The sequence below is a fragment of the Haliaeetus albicilla genome, chromosome 26, assembly GCF_947461875.1.
Source record: "Haliaeetus albicilla chromosome 26, bHalAlb1.1, whole genome shotgun sequence".
Taxonomy (NCBI): domain Eukaryota; kingdom Metazoa; phylum Chordata; class Aves; order Accipitriformes; family Accipitridae; genus Haliaeetus; species Haliaeetus albicilla.
The window spans coordinates 21,091,717-21,108,661 of NC_091508.1; the positions used below are offsets into that span (position 1 = coordinate 21,091,717).

Here is a 16,945-nt window from a genome sequence, read left to right on the forward strand (position 1 = left end):
ATAAGTGTATTCTGGTAAAGACAAAGGCTTCGAAAATTTTAGAGGCTCAGTACTTCCTGGAGAAGCATCTAAAAAAGTTTTAAGGGAAAACTCCCAAACTAGAAAGTTTCCAGGATTATTAAGGGAGTACGCACTATGTGTGCCCTTCTTGGTTTCTATTATTTGCCATCCACAAACTCCATGATAATCTAAAAGCAAAATGTTATGCTTGGTTATCTTTATGAAAAAAAAAGTTACCTACTTTTCAGGTAGTGATTCTGTAGGGGATCCAGAAACATTCTGGCCATTGGCTCCAGTCTTCCCTCCTTTCTTGGTGTTCTCCAAAGCTCTCAAGGAGGTGTCCGCACAGCGAGGTATCAACTGGGGAACACCACTTTCTAGATTAGCTATTCCATTAGTACTTGGCACCATCTTCCCTGTTGCCTCAGGGCTTCCTATGACAGAAATCACGTTTCCTGTTGTGGTTGAGACAGTGCTATTTACGCCAACTTTATTTAGAAGGGGGAATGTTCTCACTGTTGCACTGATTTTTTTGTTCCTCAAGCGATACCTATAAACAAACACATGTACAAACACACACAAAAGACAGACGATTTTAAAAGTGCTTATTGTGAAGTTTAATGTATTTGTAAAACTAGCAAAAGGGATTGAGAAGAACACGATATCCAAAAATTACAAGACTTCAAAAACTGGTGCTTATTTTCAACAATCTGCAAATAGAACATCGATGTCTTCCTTGTATCCAAAGATCATCTCTCCTTGTAGAAGATCCACTTCTGCAGTTCTTTGAAAATGGATTTCAGTGAAAACAGCTTCGAGAATGCAGATCTTGCATACTGTTCAAATAACTCACTTTATTCCATAATCAATTAAAATGCAATTAACATTCTCTCTCTTGTAGGTGATATAACCAATCCCTCACAGACACTGAGCCTAGGCTCAGTTCCAGGAAAGGAAATTTTAACTTCATATGGGGTAAAATAAAAAATAAAACTGGAATTAGTTTGCAGACATTGCTTTACCGTACCTTCAATTTCATGTAAAGAGTTGTTACTTCAAGAGATTCACAAATCCTTCCGAATGAATAAATGTATAGAAGAAACTGTTTTCAAAATTCTAAGGAGATTGCTTGGATTTAAATTAAAAAGGAGAAGGAAAAAAAAAAGTCTCCCACACTCACTTTTCAAGCTCTTCCTGAGAATGAGCAAATGTACAGTTTGTTCCTCTTGGACATCCCCCTTGCTGTCGAAGGTCTCGGCACATACTTGTTTTATATTTGCTATTTGGTTGTGGCTTTAAAAAAAAACACAACAAAACACACAAGACATTCCTCTTACAATCTTACAGAGATTTACATAAAAATAGGCTTAAAATACACAAAATGCATCCACGATATGTTTTTACATTTTCCACCTTTAATCAGAAAACTAAGAAAATTTCTTGCTGATGGGCTACTATGCCATTGTATGGATCTCACTACAGCAAGCTCTGCTGCATTCCATATTCAGAAACATTAAATTCTAAAAATCTGAATGCAGTAAATAACAGTATCATCAATTATTCCACAGAAAAGGCTATAAATATTTCAAATCAATAGTAATTTTTCAAAGTTGCATCTTTCAGTATAGGTACATTAAGACATATAATGCAACCATCGAATATAGTTACCTGTGGAGTTTCATGGCCTTTTCTACTGTAATTCTGAATGAAATCCACCAGTCCATGTACCACAGTCTTTACAGCCACCATTGCATTTTCCAGCTGCTCCCATGTTGGAGATGCTGCATCTAAAATTATTAAAAGCAGGCCTGTCATTCTGTCAATATTTCCAGCAGTATCATAAATAAGAGGCAACTCTTCTAGTACTTCAAAACACCAAGTACTAGGACACAATTCAGAGAGTCTGAAGAAGAGTTTATGACATACTATGTTAATTAATGGGAATTTTGAAACCTGGAATGCAGGTTATCATCTTAATAATTTACTTTGCCAGATACGAAAAATATCAAGAAATGTTTAAAAAGCTTCATTTGCATACCTGGATTTGGATCTATGTTTGCCAGGAGCTCTAAATGAGGCCTCAGCCTATTTAAATTTGCAGGATCCCCCGTGCGCTGCAAGACAATTGTCAATTCTTGTACACTCTTTGCAAAAGATTCCGGAGATTGGAGCTGAAAACAAAGTGAACGTTAGTGTGCTGCATCTTACAACTGTGAACTACTAATCTTAAAAAGATTTACATTACATCTGCTTCCTAAACACAATATGTAGTGTCTTCAGATGGCATATAGAGAGTATCAGTGGAGAGAAATTTTATTTCTCAGCTCAGAATCTGCCCTATGAAGCTTCATCATAAGACACAAGAAAGGGAATTAGCCTTGAACGACTGAAAACCAAAACGTCTTCATATAAAGAATACACTACAGTGGGGAAAACACCTTCATTCTAGTTTTAATTAATATTTGATATGACTAAAGACAAAAAGTTAACTCAAGTGGTTCTTGGATTTTTATTATAACGTTTAATAGTCAAACCTAATCCTACAAAGATACGAAAATCATCCCTTTGACAAACCTTGTCAATAATGGATTGCATGTGTGATTTATGTGCCAAGTCACCATAAAGAAGGGAAGACCATTGTTCTGGTGATATTCGAAGTCCTGCTTCCATGGCAATGTGAACAATTTGGGCATCATGTTCTCTCCGCAAAGCCTCGTAACTCCGAAACTCTTCTTTAAGTTGCATCAGAGAAGAATCTTCATCCCTTTTAGTGACCTAATAAATTGTAATAGTTAAATATTCCTCCTTTAACAAAAAAATCTCCAAGTCCATCAGAAAAAAACAGTTACACAGCACAAATCACAACAGTATTGCTTTTTTATATTTAGCATATACTTTGTTTTCTTCCATGTATTCATCCACTTAGCTAGCAGTGCACAGGCAGAAATGCCAGCTCTTGAAGTTTTTACAGGATCACAGGTGCAAAACTATACCAACTCACTACTTCCAACTAGGAAAGTAATCAGATTTGCTTAAGTCACAGGAGATAGTTAGATATTTAGTAGTTCTACTAGTAGTTTTTGCTATGCAATATTAAAAGATGACTTAAAGAAACATGAAAGTCTCTAGAAATGACTTAAATAATAAAAAGGAAGAAAAATTTCAAGATACTGACATTTAAAGAACAGAATATTTAACCTAGAGCCCACTGTAAATGTTAAGCAAAACTCTTAGGTTACAGAAGACATTTGTCATAAAGGAGAGCAACAGGTGTCATTATTTTAATGTTTAGTTTAGTGACGTTGTGATAATCATGTTTTTAACTGTGATTCAAAAAGAAGAGACCCATGGAATTAACTTTTCATTCTTCTCCAGATACAGAGTTGGGAATATTCAGTTTAAACAACCCACCCCTACATATTAAAAATAAAAGGAACTCTTCAGTGCAAGGCAGCTAGATACAGACAAAAGAAAACGGAGAGAGAGTGACAAATGTGTGGGAAAGCAATGTTGGAGCTCAGGCTGAGAGCACTCTCTGTGCATGGTGTCCCTCTCATGCCCGGTGTTGTTCCCAGGACTACAGTACTCCAAAAGTTTTCTTTAGAATGCTGGGATTGGATTCTAAGCTTTGAGAGCATCCAGGCCAGTGTGACATGTCTGGACATGGTCAACTCTTATCAATCTAAATAAAGTCAGAAGTGATTATATTAAAATACTTCACCTGAAGCAGGCTAAGAGTGCCTACAGAGTCAGGTTTCATGCCTCTTTCAGGGGAGATAATTTCCAGATGACGGGCAGTTAATAATGAGGGCAATAATTTCAGAATCTATTCCGGCTTAATTCCACATGTGATCATTTATTCCTTTTGCAGGGAATTTTAAATATCAAACAATTACTTCATGACAGTTCTAGATAAAAATCTTATAGTCTAAACTATTCAAATGTGTGGAAACTGAATTTATGTAACATTTTACAGGTGCAAGATACTAATCCTAGATTGGATTTTCTGGAGCTGCACTAGTTCACAGTAACAAGCTTCAAATATTGGTATTTTACCTTAAAGCATGATGCTCTATACAGTAGCTGCACAACATGACCAATGCTTGTTTTAGAGGCCTGAGGAAATCTTGGTTCTAGCCTTTGCACAACAAAAAGTACCAGAACTTTTCTTGAGAGTGCAGAGCCATCTTCCAGTGCCAGTAATACAAGTTTCAGTGCCTCCTCTTGCATAGCTTTAACACACAAAAATAAAGGATAGGAAGTGAAATATATTGCCAAAAAACAGCAAGCCTATCATGTATTAACACGGTAAGTAGGAGCATCTGAATCATCTTGAATGTAATTCCTTATTACTTTTTATTTCACTAACCATAATAAAAAAAAGCTTTGTAAACATTTTAAGAAATTTGCTAGTTTAGAAGAAGGACTTCGAAGCACTCTAAGCACAGCAAACTTCAAGAGCTAAGACTAATTTTCAGTAATAAACACATCAGTAGTACAGTTTGTATACTTTTCTCCACTATGCCGTCTTGTAGCCTTTGTCATTTTGGTCATCTCATCAATGCTACACCATGAAACTGTATAAAATAAATATGGGAACAGTACAGGAATGCTATCATCAGTTATTGGAATCAAGAGAGAATTACTTCCAGTTTAAACAGAATTTCCTTCTCATTTCTGTGCTTGCTTCAGCAGCATTCTTAACTAGGAATTTGCTGTTTCTATCAAAGATATAAATGTGATCATTATAAATTTTAAAATTAAAGTATGCTGCAACTAAAGTTAGGCTGATTGTATTTGCAGCTAAAGTATGAACAACAGAGCATTTGCAGTTTCCTATCCAATTCTAATCACAGGGAGCAGTACAACCAACCTGTGTTAACAGTTACACTGCATTACAAACTGTGCAGAAAGCATGCTTATTTACTCTTCTTTGCCAGGACTTTTTGAAATAGTTCCTCACAATTTTGAAGAAGTTAGTAAGGGTGGGATGAGACAAAAATCAACCCAAACTTTAAAACAGCAGATTTTACTAACTTGTCTATGTTTTCTTTCCTTCTCCTTTCTTCCTGGCAAGAAGTTGAAAACCGGAAGTAATTACATCTTCAACTGAAGAAATTTCCAAAGATTGTTTTGTTAAGGTACAGCTAAATATACACTGTTGCAGATTCTATGGGTACCTTACCTGGTCCTAGAAACTGGCATCCTCGTGCCCTGACAGCAGCCCAAAGATTGGCAGAAAGCTGCTGAGGATTTTGGTGCTGCAAGATCAGTTCTGTAACGGTTCTCTCTCCCAGTGATCGAGCTGCCCTCATAGCTCTAACCCGACCCTCTTCCTCCACCAGCTGACAATTCACCAGTGTCACAAGCTTCCTTTGCATTGGACGGCTCAGTGCACTCTGATTCAAGCTTGCAACACCTTCAAAGAAAGAGAGAAAAGGCAAACTATTGCTTCTAATCAGACATTTATCTGAGTAAGACAAAAAAACATGTCTAATGGTATGTGTCTTTCTCTAGGACTTGCACACTAGTCACAGGTATCTCCCCTTCTCTTAGGCAACCCTGTAATTCATTATCGAACAGGATTTTAATGAAAGTCTTAAATTGACAAACCCATCCTTTGAGGAAAGTTCAGCTTTTAGTACAAAGTTAGCCCCAAGGTAATATTATTAAATAAAAAAAACTATTTTGTAAACTTTAAAAAAAAAAAATCAAGTGTCACAGGTGTGAATAAGCTTTTAAAGACCTAAGGGGCATTTTATTACAAAAATTAGAGGATTATCCCATTGACATCTAAAACCAGTGCTGAAAACACAATGCTGTTAAAAGTAAGCTACATCAAAATTCCACTGTTCAGTAGACTCACCTTTTCCTCCACTTAATGGCTTTAAGTAGAGTGCCAAATCCTCAACACATTTCTTTGCTACTTCATAATGTTTGTTCTCTCCTACGTTACTCAACTTTACTGTCTGATGATCAGGTACCTAAGAAAATGCAAGGGGGAGGAGGAGGGAGAAGAATTACATATACCCAGCTGACCTATATGATATGCCTGTGATGGTACCAACATCACTACTATTAATTACATAACACTGCAGATGTACACTGCTTTTTAGAGAAGTGAAAGACAAGACCCACCCAAGGTATGTAGAATATAATAAAGAAAACCAAACAGGACACATGATGAGGATCAGGGTGATGAAAGATTATTTTTGTTAGTACTCAACACATTAAGAACAAAAGTAGGATAGAAAACAATAACCAAGGTCTAATGAGAAGCTACTTAAAAGATGAATTAAGAACACATTACTTGAGAGGATGATCAGTGTACAAGATCAGCATGATTTACTACAGAGAGACAAAATTAACTGGCAAGAAAATAATACGAAAAAAATCAAAAGCAAAGTTAAAAAAATAATTTAAGCGTAATTTGGGCATGCTGAAATCTTTAGAGAGAAGCATTAGCAAACTTGGTGGAAAAGAACTCCAAGTAGAGTAACAAGGTCAGGCAATGAAAATACAGGGAGTATTAGTCACAATACATTAAATTGTTTGAAAGACATTGCAAGAAGCTAGGAGACCAGGAAAATGAATGTTGTAAGATCAAGGCAGAGATTTGACACAAACTTAGAAATAAAAAAAAGGAACATGTGAACTTGAGAAACAAACCACTTTGACATAGACAGTATTATTACAAATAGCTGTGTCAAGGCATGTGATGAGACATTAAAAAACAAAGTAAAAAGCATCTTCTTACTGCATCCCCCAGGTGTTATAGCAAGAGTAATATGAGAAAGCATATGAATCAGCATAAGGTGAACAGACTTATTTAGTCTCCATAAAGCATAGTACTGATTATATAATCGCTGTTTTGCCACTGCTACGAGACAGCACAGGGAACATTCCTGGTCTGATTAGCCAGTGTCTGAAAACGCAACTGAAAAGCAATCATCATGCATATTTTACAAAAAATTTTACACACACACGCTTCTGAAACTTGGCTGAACAGCTAGCTACTTTCGAACATGTGACATGTAGAAAGAAGATTCATTGCAAGAGTATGATGAATGAGTGCAATCTGCAGGTTCAGTTTTCTAATGACAATTGTGACAGATAACTGTCTATTTCCTAACGGGTATTTTTCTCCAGTCACAGTTCAAGAGCCTTTTTAAACCAGAATTCAGGTTACAACTAGAACATGTTTTCATTTTATGAGAAGAGGATGGTCCTGAAAATGGTGTGGTTGCTTTTAGAGTATGTATGGACTTCTAAATATTACAAAGTTAAAGTCTGACCATTTTTTTTTTTTAGACTATAACAAGGGTAAAAGATCAGTACGCGTATTGCAACTGGCAAGTAAACGGTAATAACACAAAGTGGCAAAACAAAGAGCTGCTTAAATCATACCTGGGCTCCAACTAACTGGAGGAGTGCAAAGTTTACAGGAAGCACATCGATGTCTGTATTGATGGCAGTCTGGTCGAAAGGACATGCCTTGCGATGAAGCTTGTTCAGGCAGGTCTTACAGACAGTGTGAGAGCAACCTAAGCTGATGGGTTTGTGCACATTCTCATCAAACTCGTTGTAGCAGATTGGGCAGGACAGAAATTCTGTCCACTGAGCTGCCTGCACAGGCATTGTGGAAGCTGGACACTTGTTTAGCAGGCTAGCAGACCATTATTTCACTGTACTATGTTTTGGCAGCTGTAAGTGAATAACAGAGTATTTAAAACATGCTTTCTGGTAATTTAGAATTATTTTTAATTAAAAAACCCCACCATTTCAACATTTTACAGAATAAAACCAAATCCTTATGTCAAAGTACTCAAAAAACTCAACTTCCTGTTAGTTTAATAATTGTACCAAAAAAGGCTCATGAACTGAATTAATGCAGACTACTGTAAGTTGAACTTGAACCTATGCACAATAAATAGCATTACAGTTCTTCTCACAGGATTAAATACACCTTTAGCGTAGGAAGAGGAAGACATTTATTGGCACAGAAAATGTAAAGGCGTGAATCACAACAACCATCTCTCACACTGTCTCATCTAAGCTCAAGTTTTCAAAACCCTGAAAGCACTCCCTGGTTGTAGAATGGGCCTGGGGTGGGGAGAGGACACAGAATTTTTTTTTGGTTTTTTTGTTTGTTAGCAGGGAAGGGGGGAGTTAAAATGTTACTTCCATTTGAACTGAAGTAGAACAATGCCTTCCTTCTGTAGATCTTACTCAGACACCAAACTAAACATAGCTTTGCTTTTTTTTTAAAAAAAAAAAGACATTTTCTCTTTCTGTAAAAGACAAACCAATTAACAAAAGTTAAGAATCATAAGAAAACACAAAAAGAATGAGAGATTAGTTTTTAGTTTTATTATTCTCTTGTGTTACTTCAAACTTTTCTCCCAAGAACCCACCAGAGCATACAAGGGCAGAGTTTGCTGTATTCGGTTTTGCTTTTCACATCTCTACCTTACACAACAATGCAACTCCACTTCCATGAACTCACAGCAAGAAAATCTAATGTGTGGAAAATCCAGGTATTTAGGACAAAACTTATAATAAAGCAAGCAATAACTTTGGCTGGCTTGCTACTAAGTCTTTTCTTTTGAAACATCTCACTCTATGCAGTAGTGCCATGCAAATCATTTACAAAATTGTATTCCAAAGAAAAATCTGAATATGTAGAAATTGTTCTGAAAGACATCCCATCTTATATAACTTATGTTCTTGAAAAAGATAACAGGCCTAAGAAGTTCATTGAAACCGTTTACATTCAAGCTTTCGTCATGAAGATTTAAATTCACAGCTTCATCTAAGAGCTAAACAGCCCCACCCTTTGCTGCAATGTGCAATGATGTTGACTTTCTATGCAACCTAGAGACCAGTTAGTTCACTTCAAGGCTATGAACAAGCTTCTCCTAGCAGCTTGTTAGAAACTCCAATACACAAATGTTTTAATTACATGTTTAACATTCTATTTTTTTTCTCTGATGATGGAAAAAAAGGTAATTGTTTTGAGGAAGCTGAGATCTTCCCTCCATGTTTGAATTCAGTAACTACTGCAATTCCATTGTTGGCTGTGCTACAGTTTAATTAATGCTAAAGTATTGGACCATTGAAATAATTACTAGAACACCAAATAGACTCTATCTGTGGATGTATTTTATGTTAATTATGACCATCTGTTTAGAAATTCTATTTAGTACTACGAACATTCAGTGCCCTTTAAGTAACAGGATACTTGTACAATATGTCCTTATCTCAGTGAGGTTTTCAATATTATGCAGCAATTTTTCCCCCAAATGAATTCCCATAACAAGTGTAAAACACAACAAACTGAAAGTTGAACCTGTCCCTTCAAAACCAAACTGCTGGGCTAACAGTTTCAACATAAGCCAGAATATTCACAGGCATTGGATAAAATAGATTTTCATCCAACTTCTAGGAAAGCACAATCAAAGCTCTTGCAGGGATAAAAAAAATTGCAGTCCTCTTTAATCTGCTATTACTACATATGTCTTTTAACCAAGGAAATTCAAAAGCAAAACAAATAACAGCAAAACCAAACAATGAGCCAACATGCATAGAAAGATTTTTAATTCCTCTCTAAGAAATCCCACCATTTCCTTCAGCACATCTACTTCAGCTTTCCTACCAAAACAGCAGGACAAGAGATGCACAGAATTGTAGTGTAAAGCCTTGCAGCAAACACTCTTCTTAAAGCCTTTTGCCAGCATTACCAGAAACGTCAAGATACTAACACCAACACTGCTGCTGACCTAGGACTGAGACTGGCATTTTTTCACCTGTCTGACTGCATGACACAGGTAACAGCACAAACTAGACGACTCTGGGAAGTGTGCTACCATCATGACTCACACAGGGAAAAGTGTAAGAAAAGGCTACTACACACACAGCTCATTTGCTAATATGTTGTTGGTCACTAACAATCTCCTAATAAACAGTCTCTATTTCCACACTGCTCATTAATTATCTCAAATGCAGGAATCTCTGCTCTGAGACAGTACACACATTCAGTTTCCACCGATACTTCAGAGACCTGCAAGAAACAGCCACCTCTCTATTTACAAGCTTTTAAAATATAGTCGTTTGTTTTCCTGACCAGCATAGAAATGAACACAACAGATTCTTAAAGTGGTGGGTTTTTTTAAGATTTTTAAAGATCTATCTCTGGGTATTTAATCATCGTAAGTGACAGATTCTACTAAGCATGTGTTGACCTTCAGATTTCTTGACAGGAAAAAATCTAATTAAATCAGCAAACAGCTGGGGAAAGCTCTCAACTCCTTCGACTTCAAGCAGCCATACGCAGAGGAAGTCTCCATACTCTATTAAGCATGCCAGCTATCCTGCCATTCTTGCACTCCAGTGTGTTAAGAAAACAATCTCACATCTCCTAATTATCATGTCAACTTCTACAAAAAGCATAAGCCAAATGTTTAATAGATTCTTGCTCCTTGTCAGAAACAGTGTATTTCAGGGATGTCCTCTTGCAGAACAAATTGCTCCAGTGCTCTAAACTGAGCAAACACAAGGAGGAGAGCATAATAAAGAAGGTAAACTAGAAATCATTTTGGTTTTGTTTTTAACAGGCAGTACACTCAGAACAATTACCCTTGGTCTATCTGTTCATTTTGGCAGACATGCTGTCTATCTCTACACATACACAGGGCTTCTCTTGCCTGTCAAAGTAGAAGCACTCTGAAAAAAAAAAAAAATCCCAAAGAAATGGCTGATACAGAAACTGGCCAAACATTCAAGGCAAACAGATTGAACAGACCTAGTAGTTTTAATTGAAAGATCTTTACATAGTATAGTCACAATAAATGTTATAGTATTACTATTAGAAGCCACACTTCAGATGACAAACTGAAAAACACACAAGCCTAAGTTCAGAAATTATATAATAAATAAAAACTATTACAGTTGAGTAATTTTCTGTTTCTAATACAATAACATTTTCCCACTACAGTAATGGTTGCAATGGAGTGGAGTAACAACGATAAGTGACTGATTTTCTCATGATAATTTTTGACCAGAATAGTTTATGAAATTGGAAGGTGGAGTGGAAGGGGAGAAAGGTGAAGCCCCAAAACCTTCCTCAAACAGCTGTACCATTTACAAATCATGGAAGTTGTAAGATTTAGATGTTCTTATTTTACATTAACTTTCAGCTACCTAATCCCATGACGGTCTCTGCAACTAGTCTAAGTCATTGTACTTACTCAACAACCTTTGGACATGATAAATATAATTTAATCCTGATTTCCTAAAGAAACCAAGCTTAGGTGATCATGCTGTTCGACTAGTCTGTTCCTCTCCCACATGAGCCTCAGGACCCCTAGACCATTTTTGAGCAAACCTGACAGAGATACATCACATCTGAAATGCACATACATTCCATGAAAATCAGTATCTAGAAAAACTTCCAAATTCACATGCTTCTCAGGAAAGGCTACAGCATGAGGCTCAGCAGTTATCTGTCTGTGTACTTTTCTGATCTATCAGCATATATGCACCAGCCAACCAGAACCCAGCCAAAAAATATTACATTTTGTTCAGATATAATAAAGGGCTATTTGGAAGGTAGGGACATGACACAAATCTGCAGGAATTCCAACAAACCTTTAAAGACAGAGGGCTTGATCTATGAAGAGCAATGTCGCACATTTGGCGCTTGGCCTACCGAATTCAGTATCAGTACTCACAAAGCAAGGCAAGGAGAGGTTTCAGAACCCCACGGCAGGATACTGAGCCAGCACGTTGAGCTGAACATTGCCTGGACTAGCCAATTAGAAATTCTGATGACAATGCTTTATCTTAAAGTCTACCTTTATCCAGGGCTTAGAGGCCTGATACCAGAAGGAGATGTTGACTTCTCCACACCAGAACGACCTCAGGAGTTCAACAACTTCAGACAAAAATAGAGAAAGGGATTTCTTTAGTTAGTGGTGGTAGCATTGCCTTACATCTTAATTCCGTGACCAGATTTCTTATCTACACTAAGATAGACAAATTCAATTACTTTTAAATACTTTTAACCCACGCTTTCATCTTACAAAGCAGCATCCAAACACACACATTTGGAGACGGGACAATTTCAGTCCCTCCCCTTGAAGGTATTCCTCACACAAAAAAGGACTGAATATTCATCAAAGACAACTGCAGCCTCATCTTCAGCTGCCCTAGCAGATGACTTGGATTTTGCTTCATTTTTAAAAATCATTTGTGCATTTTTACTTATCAGTCATTGGATCAAATCTAGGTATAGTTCTTTGAGTAAGGAACAAAGTCAGCGCCTCCTCCCCAGCTACATGCTCCAGTTCCTAGGTAGCATGGTAAGCATGGGTCTCAACCTAAGAAAACTTTCTTCTCTTCAAAGGGAAACAGGTTCAGCCCCTTCAAAGCTGCACGTTGCCCAGAGTCAGGACATTTACCAAAATGCAAGATATGCAAGTTTCATCCCTTTTCAAAGGAAGGGTTGAAGGCTTGCACTCAGTTCCCCCATAGCCTAGGCAAATGCCTAGGAAAAAACCAGAAGCAGCAGTATCACCAGCAGCCATGTTTCTGAACAGAAGTGGCAGTCTTGCAGCTCTACGTTAGGTCTGCTCTGCTCAGGCGACTTGATCAGGTCCCTTGTGCGACACAGGCAAAGGAAAGTCTAATAAGCAGAGCTTGTATAACAATACGACATGGAGCAATTCTGTCAGTGTTGAACAATGGGCAAGTCTTCTCTACAGATGAAGGAAAAATCTTGAAAAACTTGTGAAATTATATGGCATTTTCACAAATTAAGGTAGTCCAATTACAATCTCACTGTGGATTTAAGCCTAAATCTTAGAATTCAATTGACTTTTAATCACTAAATTATAGAGTCCTTGATACTGACTTGCTCTTAATGTTGGCTGCAGAGATCATGGTATTTTCTTTTCTTTTAAGTGATCTCCATTATAATTTTCCATTTATGCAGATTAATCATTTGTTTGTACTGCAAGGAAGTACCTTTTTCAAGTCTTCCTTCCTAAGTTATGTAGTTCTCAAAGCACCCTGACTGGGTCAAAAACTTAGTCAAACACATAATCAAGTTATCAGTATTAAATTATTCTCGGAAAGGGCTAGAAACTTTTATTCATTTCTCTTCAACAGCCATCATCTACAGATCTAAAAACTAGCTTCATTAAAGGCTTAGAAAAGGGCCATCCCCGTAATAGCTTTGCATCATTCAGCTATGACGGCTTGAAATTAAAATAAATCCTTTTTACAGAGCAGACTTGCTTATTTCCACATTCCATAATGTCACATGTAAATGTCTTTATATCACGTGCAAATTCTATATATAAAGCAGAGTCTGTGATGACCATTAAATATAGTATTTCAATGCAGTTTTTTCACTGAACATTAATGCTACTGGGAGTATCTGCAGCCCAATTTAAATTCTAGAAAAGTTATTGTCAAGAGAAATCTTGGTGACATACTAGAATATATGTCTATCCAGACTATGTTTTGCCAAAACACCTATGGGATGCTTCACTTGCTATCTTCTTAAAAAATTAAAGCTTAGATCCCCTCTGCCTCCTTAAAAGATGTGGCTGAAGAATAATTCCCTATGAACAGTGGTACAATTCACTAATACAAATTTAAGTTCATGGTTGCTCAATGACTGCCAAAGTTCACTCAATTCAGAGGTAAATCCCCCCCCAAGTCAACACTAGACTCAGTGTATCTTCAACAGTTCACACCTGCTCTTTCCTGTTCAAGCATTGCTAGCAGAAATCCTGTTACTAAATTTTAAAAGTTTCCTATATACTTATGTAATGCCACTGTGGGGTTTTTTTGTGTTTCGTAGGTGTCACTGAAAGGAGAGTTTGTCCTTGCCACAAGCCTGATACAAATTCAGCTCCTGTAACAGTATTGACTTTTCAGGACTAACTGAAGAACAAATAAACGAAAAATTTTCTTTGCCACCAAAATCAACTGAACTTACACTGAATGCAGAGAAAGGGAATCTATTTCTAAGCACATCTATTTTGACACAATTACTTCAAGAAAAGATACACTGAATAATTCCTTACTCTTCATTAATATTTTCAGAGAATAAGGACTCTCATGTATGGCTTAGTTCCCCATGCCTTTTTTTTTTTTTTAAACACAACCTCCATACTTAAACTATACATTTTACGAAAGAGAAACTCTGTATTCTAACATTTTTCAAATAATTTTAATGAAATAATAATTCCTTTCTGAGACATAGGCAAGAAAACAGAGGGTTCCATAAGAGTTGGAAAGCCTTTTTAAAGTTCATACAGAATAGCTTAATATGCCTACAGATATAGATTTTTTTTTCCTTTCATTAGGATTGTCCAGTCAGTAAGGAGAGACCACTTCTATTCATCTCATTAAGAGGTACACAAAATCTTACCAAACAAAATGTAACGTACACCTAACAAAACAAATGCGACTAGCCATTACCCTCTGGATACTGTAAATATTCTATCTATTATAAATCAACGAAACCTTAAATAAAAGAGATCAATACTCAAGACGAGGACATAACCGTGAGATATCTCAAGCACTGACACTAAAATCGTTGGAATTTAATATTTTTGAGAAAAATGGCCATGACCTCAAACAAGACAGGAACGCAAGTTAACAAGAAACCTTTTCTTGTGGAAAGCTTTGCTTACATTGAAGAAACAAGAAAAAGTTCATTAAAAAGACATGCATGTCTTGGGAAAATGATTTATTACAAAAATTAAGAATTCAGTGTTTCACAGAATAATACTTATCCCAGCAACACAAGCTTCAATTTCTAGAATCTCCACAGATGTTTAACACAGACCAGAGGTCAAGGAACAGTATTTTGATTCAGAAGATTTACAATTGTACTTGTTGGTTCTCATTTAAATTGGAAGGTCTCTTCTGCCACAGTTACAAATTTACACTCTTGTAATCTGAAGGGCTGTTTTTAATTTTGTTTCAACATTATGAGATAGCTATAATGGCCGTGAAAGAACAAACACAAGAATAGCTACAGGAATTACAACTAAACCCAAACAAAATCCTAAGTTTGCACTTAAAGTGAAACAGGCAGACATCAGAGATTTTCCTGGTTGCCAGCCTAAACTTTGCCATTATTTTCGCTCACTAAAGACACACACCGTTCCACTTTGAACCCTGACTGTAGCCGAACACTCATCACTCTCCAATCACACTGCTGCCCTTTCCTACGCTTTGTGCTGACTTCTACGCTTAACTTAAAACCCTCAGTGCACCTCAAGCATCAGCAGAACCAAGGCACGCTTTTCCTGCTTGGTTGTTTTGGGGTTTTTTTTTTTGGTTCAGACGCTTTAAACGTGACATGACGGGTGCAGTTCTAGGGCCTGTTTTCCACCACGACTCTTCTCCACCATTACCCTAAAGCACAGCTCCACAAGAGTGGGAACACTCACGATACCGCTGCAATTCCCCTCCGTACTGCAGGACACCACTAGAACAGGCTGCTTGCTGCTGCCAAGCGGCCCGAAAGGGCTGCCACCGAGGTAACCGGCAGCCTCACCGCCTTACGCTCGCCGGTGCCGGCCCGGCGGGTCTCCTCGTAGCCTCGCCCCCCCCCGCCTCCGCCAGGCCGCTGTCAGCAGCCGCCGGCCGCGCCGCGCCGCGCACCTGTGCCCGCCGGCCCCGGCTCTCGCCGTCATTTCGGAGCCGCCACCAAATGGCTGCCCCGCGTCCCCCGGCTGGCCCAGCGTCGGGAAGGGGGGGGGGGGGGAAGAGGGCGGGCGGCAGCCCCCTCCCCCGCGCCGCAGCGGCGGCCGGTACCCGGCGGGGCGGGGGCGCTGACAGACCGCGCTCGGCGGGCGAGGCCCGGCCCCGCTCCCCGCCCGGATTCCGCAGCGCCGGGACCCCCGCAGGGCGCCGGGAGGAGGAGGCGACAACGGCGGCGGCGGGGGGGGGGGGTGGGGTGTGTGTGGGCCGGGCGGGGCCCCGCCGGGTCACCGCGTCGTCGTCCCCCGCCCCCCCCCCCTTCTCCGCGCCGGCCGCCCCCGCCCAGCCCGCTCCTACCTGCGAGGCGGGGGCGGCGGGGCCGGGAGCAGGCGGAGGCGGCGGCGGCCCCGGCCTCTCACACGCCATGGGGCGGGCAGCGCGGCGCGGCCCGGCGGAGGCAGCGACGGGGGCCTCGGCGGCGCCTCCTCATCGCGCTGACAGCCGGGAGCGCCGCCCCGCCCCCTCTCGCGAGACCCGCGCGCCGCCGCGCGAGAGCCCAACGGCCGCGCCGCGCCCGCCACCGCCCCGCACGTGACCACCGCGGTCTCTCTGTGCGTGGGGGGGGAAGGGGAGGTGTCGCAGGGCATTGTGGGAGGCGGCTGGGGAGCTACCATGGAGACGGCGGCACAGACGAGCCCCGCCGCCATGGGATAAGCGGCAGCCATCGACACGGCGTGGCAGAGCGGCGGCCGCCGCCGCCAGCGCCCCCTGGCGGTCCGCCTAGCCTCCTCGGCGCCTCAGCTCGCTCCTCGACGCGCGGCGCCCCGTCTTCGCGGCAAGCGTCGCTTCTTGCTTTTCCTTTTTAAATTTCAACGAATAACTTGATTATTACTAGCGCCCAGAAGGACGAGGGGATGGGAAGCCCTTCCTGGCGCTGGTGGCTTGTCCCGCTGCCGCCCGTCATGGCCTCCCGAGGAGGTGAGAGGCGAAGCCGCCAGAGAGTCCCGGCGCGGCCGCCTCGGGGCCAGCCCGGCACAAAGGCGGCGGCGGGAACGCCTGGGTTGGTGCTTCGCCACAGGCCAGCCCAGGGAGAAGCCCGGGAGCAGCACCTCATTCCTCTGGTCACTCGCGAAAAGCAAACCAGTTTTCTTAACCAAGGCCGAGGCGGTGTAGAGTTGTCATTTCTGAGGAGAAAGCATTCGTCTGACAAGTAGGTCAGGTA

The 16,945-nt window shown here is 40.1% G+C and overlaps 1 protein-coding gene and 1 non-coding gene across 5 annotated transcripts in view; both read right to left on the reverse strand.

Annotated features, from left to right (window-relative positions):
* The window catches only part of RC3H2 (ring finger and CCCH-type domains 2), a 32,880-nt gene extending 16,643 nt beyond the window's left edge, over positions 1–16,237 (reverse strand). For 2 of the 4 annotated variants that reach the window (XM_069771231.1, XM_069771230.1), the window contains exons 1-10: positions 16,081–16,236; positions 7,408–7,704; positions 5,867–5,984; positions 5,186–5,419; positions 4,057–4,232; positions 2,575–2,775; positions 2,039–2,171; positions 1,669–1,787; positions 1,181–1,293; positions 242–550 (exon numbers count right to left, since the gene is read on the reverse strand). In XM_069771231.1, the coding sequence (XP_069627332.1) occupies positions 242–550; positions 1,181–1,293; positions 1,669–1,787; positions 2,039–2,171; positions 2,575–2,775; positions 4,057–4,232; positions 5,186–5,419; positions 5,867–5,984; positions 7,408–7,638 (1,634 nt within the window). In that variant the 5' untranslated portion in view covers positions 7,639–7,704; positions 16,081–16,236. Of the gene's footprint in view, positions 1–241; positions 551–1,180; positions 1,294–1,668; positions 1,788–2,038; positions 2,172–2,574; positions 2,776–4,056; positions 4,233–5,185; positions 5,420–5,866; positions 5,985–7,407; positions 7,705–15,684; positions 15,705–16,080 lie in introns of those variants that run through there. The other 2 variants (XM_069771228.1, XM_069771229.1) reach the window with 2 other exon arrangements.
* Positions 2,261–2,375, reverse strand: LOC138682224 (small nucleolar RNA SNORD90). The gene has a single exon (XR_011322383.1). It is a non-coding gene; the product is annotated as a small nucleolar RNA SNORD90 (small nucleolar RNA).
* Positions 16,238–16,945: the final 708 nt, after the last annotated feature.